We start from the raw sequence: 7,625 nt of genomic DNA on the forward strand, positions 1-7,625 counted from the left end.
AGGTTAGGAAGGAGTGGCAGCTCACTCAGAGAGACCCACAGTTTGTGTGTTCCTGACTGAATGTGAAAGACATTAATGTACATAATCTATGTGTCATTTACATATCATCATACATGGTCCAGTCACATTAATGTGACCACGACCAATGTTTGATGGCAACAAGCAATAACCACTCATTGACAGCAGGTGGTAGCACTAGCAGTTGAGGCCACATAAAGTGTGTCTGGGGGACTTGGAAAACAGTGCAGTCGTTGTCATAATGCAGAAACGGAGCACATTATCTATCATCCAAAAGAGCATGAACATTGGCTTTTGGACCAAGGCGGGAAGCATTTCCAAAATGGTTAAGTTTGCGAACTGTTCATGTACCACTGTGGTTAAAGTATACCTTGCATTGCAAACTGGCATATCCAAAACTGGTGCTGAGACAACAGTGGTGCACAATGGACCACAGATAACATGGGTGAATGACTGAATGACTGCCGCAGAGATGTGTACAGGTGAATAGACATGCAACTGACCCCCCCCCCCCCAAATGAACCACGGGACTACCAACAGCCTCTCCTCAATGTCCATTCATGCGGTGTGTGGATCTCTGCAATAGGAGCCACACTGAATGCTGCTCATTCACTACAGAGGCTCGAATCTAGATGCCAATATCGCTACTGTACGTCCTATGGATGGGTACAGGTGGCCTTTTCAGATTAATCACATTTTGTGCTCCATTTCACACTATGGCTGTTGGTGTTTACAGTCCTCCAACAATCGTCGGAGGATACAAGGGGTAGCATTATGGTGTGGGGAATGTTTTTACAGCATTCCCTGGGTGATCTCCGCCACCCTGGAAGGCCCATTGCATTAACAAAAGTATACATCTATCCTTGGAGACCACGTCCATCCCAACATACAGTTTGTTTTCTCCTTGGCACCAGGGCATCTACCAGCATGTGAATACAGTGTGTCACACAGCTGCCAGTGGACGTGCATGGTTCAAAGAGAGCAAGGATTAGTTTCACTTACTCCCCTGCCATCAAACTCTCAGGATTTAAACCCAATTAAGAATTCTGTGGGACCATCTCGATCGGGCTGTTCATGCCACAGATCCTCAACAAAGAAATCTAGTACAGCTGGATAAGGCACTGGAGTCGTCTGACTCCATATCCATGCAGGTACTTTCCAGAACCTCATCGACTCTTATTGCACATCCGTGCTGCAAAAACTGGTTATTCACGCACATTAATGTGATTGGACAACGTACTTCAGCACTAGTTGAAATAAGCAGTATGAATACAATTTCCCTTTTCATTGTACAGTTAATACAGTTAATATCCACTTTCATTAGTCTCACTACAACCGCTTGTGAGAAGAATATGGATTTTACTTACCAAGTGAATGTAATTTATTTTTTTTATTTTCAATTTGCCTTTCCATTTCCTTTTTTCCATTTTTCGTTTTGTCTGTTGTCAACAGCGGTGTATCCTGTTTATTACATAACTTTCTCTCCTTTACTTTCGGCATCTAGAATAAAAATGTGTGAAAAATATTTTATTAGCTATGAAGAAACACACATTCAAGTTCTCTTGTGAAAACATCCAATAAATCAAAATGCTATAGTTCAGCACCAAACAGTTGCAAAAAATTAGAACAAAGTATTCTGCAGCTGAGAATTTCACGTAGGTAGGTCAAATTGAGGGTAGACATTATGTGCTAAGATTCATTTCACATCACACATGTAATGATTACAATACCTTTCTAATCTGAGTGGTTTCATTTACAAAAATTGAATAAAATGAAAATCAAGGGCATGTGGCCTAAATTATTTAATAATTAAAATGTTATTTATTTAATAAAAAGGCTGCATAACGTAATGCCAGTAGTTCATCCCTTCTAGTTCTCTCTCATACTGAGAGGTACAGAGTGGACAGTCAATGACAACTCTGGAGATATGGTGGAAAGTCCATCTTACTACTATTATTTTTCTCAAGTAACAATATTTTTATTTCTCATGGATCTGCAGCAATGTTGCAAAGACTTTTAACCACTAACACTGCTGTGATAGTATTTTATTCAGCTGTTCTTATTACTATGGGCATTTTCAAGGTATCTGCAAAACATATAAGCTGTTGGTGCATAACTTTTGTATGTTTTCATTAGGTATACATTGTGTTACAATTTTTACATTACATTTTGGATGTAGTTATAACCTAGCACATTTCTATGGCTGGTGCTGTCAAAATTTATTATATGTTAATAAGTTGATGGAGTTTTATTAATCACACATCAAGCAACAGAAATTAAAGTAGATACAGCAAACAGCCTTGTCACATGAAACATAATGATTACATAAATAAAATACAGAAGTTTTTTCATGTGACAATATCACATAAATAAACAAAAACTCAACTAACAAACATGCTGCCAAAAACAAAAATGTAATAAAGACCTGGAACACAATCCTCACCGACTTTAAGAAAACGAAATACATCTCCATGAACCCAAGAACACCCCCCATTAAACGGATAACCTAAGATCCACAAACCTCAAATTTCTATATGTCCTACAGTCAATTGTGTAGATAGTCCAACATACCTTATCATCAGAAAATTGAACAATATGTTAAATAAATACTACACTTACCAAAAATATTGTACAATAAAAATTCCAACGATATCAAAGATATAAAAGTACCCGTAAACAGTGAATTTGTATTCTTATGTGCTATGCACCTACATAACAACAATCCACCCAGAGTCAGCTGCCTATGTACTATTTAATGGAGAGTGTGTAGATAAACATGAATTCAGCACTGGTTTTGTGATTAATGACAAAGTAGAAAATTTGGTTCAATAATTTAACGCTGTTACCACAAGAATATCCTATACAGTACTTGGAAACCAAGTGTCAGAATCACGCTTATCTTTGTTCAAACCCTGACAGAAGATAAAACAGATGAAGAAGAGTTCGACGACCAACTGGAAAACATAACTGAGAACACACAGACTAGAAATACCAAAATAATCTGGGAGATTTTAACACAAAAGCACGAAAAGAACTATAGAAAGGTGCAGACTGCATGACAAGAATGATCGGTGGATGATTAACTTAGCTGTCTCAAAGAACCTGACAGTAAAATCTTAAACATGGCTGCAATTCAGCAACTGTATAAATTTGAAGACATTGAAAACAATCAGCCAACCAGTTTCAAACCAAAGGTTTATTTAGCCCTTGACCTAGGCTTCGAAATTTATAAAAAATATCTTCTTCAGAAGAAGTGGGCCTTGTTACATCAAATGGTGGTAAATTAGATTAGCTGAAGCCAAGTGACTCTTGTCATATATAAAATTTATATAAAAACCAGAAACATCACATGCCATGGCTCTTAAGATAGCAGCCAGATTACACTCATCATACGTCAGAATAAATCCACAACTATATTTGCCCACTGACAAAGGCTCTTGTCTATATAAAATTATAACAGGAGTCCAAAGAATAAAATATTTGCATAACATAAGTATTTACCATGCAAGAGACAAAGACCAATCAAATACATTACACTTTGATGGACCAAAGCTGCAGTCACAGATTCATCATCAGGTCATATAGAGAGGCCGACTGTGCATCAGGCCTTTTCCTTGGTGTATGAAGACTTAAACTGATGTACATCTGTATGTATAGGAAGAAGAAGAAAGGGACAATAGAACCTGCTCTGAATGTTGGGAAACTGTGAGAAAGTACAATTAAAGCTCAATATGCCATATAAATGAAAAACCATTTTGAGGCCCTAGAAAATCTAGAAGCAAGAGAAAATGTACAGGAAAAGTGGAAGAAATAAAGGCCAGAGTACTAAAAGTAGTCGAGAATACTTTGGGAAGAAAGATGAGAATGAAGAAGAGAGGATGGTTCTATGAGACATGTCAGAAGGAAGATGTGGGACTGCTGACAGGGAGAATCAGCAGAAAAGGAAACATTTTCATGATCCAGATGGCAGACAAAGTGAATCCTGAGAACACAGATGAGAATACAGCTAAGCAGTATATTAGCACAAGTTGTGACAGAAAGCCACAAAAGAATTCAAGACAATTTTTCCAACACATAAAAAAATCACAAACATGGACTTCAAGAGTCCAACCTGTCCCATTAGAGTTAAGAACAGCAACTTGATAAATGACAAGGAAAGAATTGTAGACAGATGGCACTAATACTTCTCAGAACTCTTGAATTGTCCAGACCCAGATGAGATGCTACCTGCAGACACCACAGAAGAAAGGAAAGGTGAAGAAGAGTGGGAAGTGACTGAAGGTGTGAAGACCACAATCAAAACAGTCAGAAAAAACATGGCCTCAGGGGTGGGGGCAGATAATTGGAGAATTAATCAAAGTGGGAGGTCAGAGCTTGCACTTAGAAATATATCAACTGGTCCAGTTGAAATGAAAGAATGAGACACTGCCAGAAGAATGGAATTTGGTCATAATATGCCTATTATACATGAGGGGAAAGAAAATGGACTGTGGAAATTATAGAGATGTCAGTATGCTTAATGTAACCTACTAGGTAGTGTCTGTCATTAACTTTGGAAAATTACAACCATTCATAAAGAACAACATACAGAAATACCAAGCTGGCATTCAACCAAAACAATCAAAAATATATCACATTTCCACCCTAAGACAACTGTCTGAAAAACACTTGAGAAAATGATAAATATATCCATAGCCTATTCGTCGATTTTCAACATGTGTACAATAGTATCTATAGGAATATCCTAACAATTTAGGCCTACTGCATGATTACAGAATCCTTGAGAAGCTACTGAGAACTGTGTAATCTTGTATGGTTGGATCAAGGGCAGCACTGTGTTTCTAAGAGTCATGCCAGAAAGGTTCAAGATAGAGAAAGGTTTCAGACAAGGGGATATTCTCTCATATGTTCTGTTCAATGTCATCTTAAAAAAAGTAATAAGGGAATTGCAGGCAACAAGAACAGGCTAGAGTACAGATGGGTGGTAACTTCAACTGCCTCCAATATGCAGATAATATAGTACTGCTAAGTGAGTCAATCCATGAATTGTAATAAATGTACCAAAAAGTGACAACAGTGCACAGAAGATTGGGCTAAAGGTGGATCAAGACAAAATGGAGCTAATGCAATTAGAAAGAAGGTTCAAGGGAGTTTACCAGTTCAAATACACCAAATCTTAGTTTACCAGCAAAAAAAGTATAGAAATGGATATCAAGGAGAGAACAGCTGTTGGAATGAAACACATGTAATCATTCAGGGAAACACTCGACACAAAATCAGTACCAGTGAACACTAAGATGAGAATCTATAACACAGCAATAGGCCCTGCAGGCATGTACGGTTCAGAAACCTGGAACATGACAACATGCAAAAAGGAAAAACTATTAACATTTGAAAGAAGAGCAATGAGGAAAATATGGGGACCAATTGTAGATAAAGGGAAATGGTGAAGGAGCATGAATGAGGAAGTCTACCACTCAATGCCACAACCAACAATATTGCAGAAGCAGAAGAGCAAAACAATACAGTGGGCTGGCCATGTATCCCATATGGCAGAAGAAAGAAAGGCAAAGAAAGCATCTGAGTGAAAACGAAACACCAGATGCCCCACAGGAAGACCAAGGAAATGCTGGATGGGTGACCTGGCAGTGCTGAAGACACCCGGAGGAACTGTGCACAAAACAGAAAAGAATGCAGGCAGTTTGTGGAAGGAGCATGTGGTCTGCGGGCCCTGTGATTGCTGGATATGTGTTTATGTATGTAAGTATGAATATATCAACATACCAATAAATGAAGCAATTGATATCATAGAAAACAACCTACTACAATATTGAAAATTGCCAATCTCAGGAATACAAGAAATAACAGAACTACTAAAACTGGTACTCAACCAGAACTGTTTAGAATTTAACAACAAATTATACAATCAGAAAGATGGAGTCGCAGTGGGGCGTAGTACTGCAGGTAACTTTGCCAACACTTTACTCAATACCTCTGAACAAAAATTATTCAGCCCCACAAACATGGTTATTAAGAAAATAATTTTGTTATGTAGATGATACACTGCTACACAGACATACAACACATCCATGGTATACTAAAAATCTACACACAAACATGAAATTCACCCTACAACTAGAAAATAACAAAGCAATTAAATTCCCAGACTTAATAAAAAAATACAGGCCTACACAACGAGTATGTATTCGAAATTTATAGGAAACGCACTACAACAGACAATATCATAGATTCACACTCTTGCCTTCCCACAATACACAAAAATGCATATTCCACACCATCATGAACAGATTAACACAGTTTCCATTGTAAAATTTCGCAATAAAAAAAGAACTAGCAACTCTCAAATACATAGGATACACAAGTAAACTTTAACCCCACTATAATCGACCACCTATATGAAAAATACACAAAGCCAGCACACAACATAATACATGACGACATAAAACTGGCAAGAGAAACAAACAACAAGCAAAAATTCACCTACAAACCACAAACATATATAGAAGTCATGCCTGACAAGCTGAACACTATATTTAAGAAAACCACTGTACAGTTTGTGTTTTGCACCGCACACAACATCAAAACACAAAATCCGATACAGAAAAACAAAACCACCAGTCCTAACATACGCCGGTATATATAAAGTCAATTGTAACTACTGTGAAAAGTTCTCCATATACCAAACCGGCAGGAGCTTCAACAGAGATATCAAAGGAACATCTAAATTTTTTGGAAAAAATATAAATTTACATTCATATGCGCACATACCCGAACAAAATCTTAAATGAACAAAAGGAATTAAAACATAAAAATTACATCGACAACTTTACCGTAATTACAGAAAACGATCACGGAAAACAACGCAGGTACACACAATCTACCAATCTACCAGTACCACCAGTAAATACACCGACTGCTTGTCAGTAGACAAAACAATGTTTGTACACACAGATCAATACACAACCAGGACGTCTGTCGGCTGTGAATCAATACAATAACAAACCAGAGATGTAACCATAGTAAATCTTTAATACAGAACAACAGGTGCGACACCACAGTCTAAGGGCCCGTCCACACGCAACGATCTGTCTGCGCAAATGTCTGCGCACATCACATCTGCGCAGACAGATCGTTGCGTGTGGACAGAAGATTTGCACCAACCTGAGGTTTGTGCAAACCTGGAGGTTGGAGTTGGAGGTTTGAGCTAAACCTCTCAAATCTGTGGGTTCAAACCACATCTGCGCAGACAAGTTGGAGCATGTGGACAGGAGATCGCCGCAAATCTGGCACGAAACAGCTGTTTGCTCAGTCTAGTGTTTGTATTTGTGCGCACAGGGCATTAAAATGACTGATATTCGTCAGTGTTCTCGAGAGTTTGTAAGTGAATTCATTGAAATATATAGAAACCACCCATGTTTGTGGAAGATTAAAAGTAAAGAATATAGTGACCGAGACAAAAAGACAGCACCATTCAATGCTGTAATTGAAAAATTGCGGGCAGTTGACGCCTCGGCAAACAGAGAAACGGTAATAAAAAAAAAATTCGTTACGAACTGGCGAAATTATTTGCAGATGGATGTCGAAAC

At 38.0% G+C, this 7,625-nt stretch overlaps 1 protein-coding gene across 3 annotated transcripts in view; it reads right to left on the bottom strand.

Moving 5' to 3' along the window:
* The window catches only part of LOC126183292 (uncharacterized), a 151,729-nt gene extending 144,690 nt beyond the window's left edge, over window positions 1-7,039 (bottom strand). For all 3 annotated transcript variants that reach the window (XM_049925131.1, XM_049925129.1, XM_049925130.1), the window contains exons 1-2: window positions 6,870-7,039; window positions 1,386-1,518 (exon numbers count right to left, since the gene is read on the bottom strand). In XM_049925131.1, coding sequence (XP_049781088.1) covers window positions 1,386-1,518 — 133 coding nt within the window. In that variant the 5' untranslated portion in view covers window positions 6,870-7,039. The remainder of the gene's footprint in view (window positions 1-1,385; window positions 1,519-6,869) is intronic.
* Between the last annotated feature and the right edge of the window lie 586 nt (window positions 7,040-7,625).

Source organism: Schistocerca cancellata, chromosome 4 (assembly GCF_023864275.1).
Source record: "Schistocerca cancellata isolate TAMUIC-IGC-003103 chromosome 4, iqSchCanc2.1, whole genome shotgun sequence".
NCBI lineage: Eukaryota > Metazoa > Arthropoda > Insecta > Orthoptera > Acrididae > Schistocerca > Schistocerca cancellata.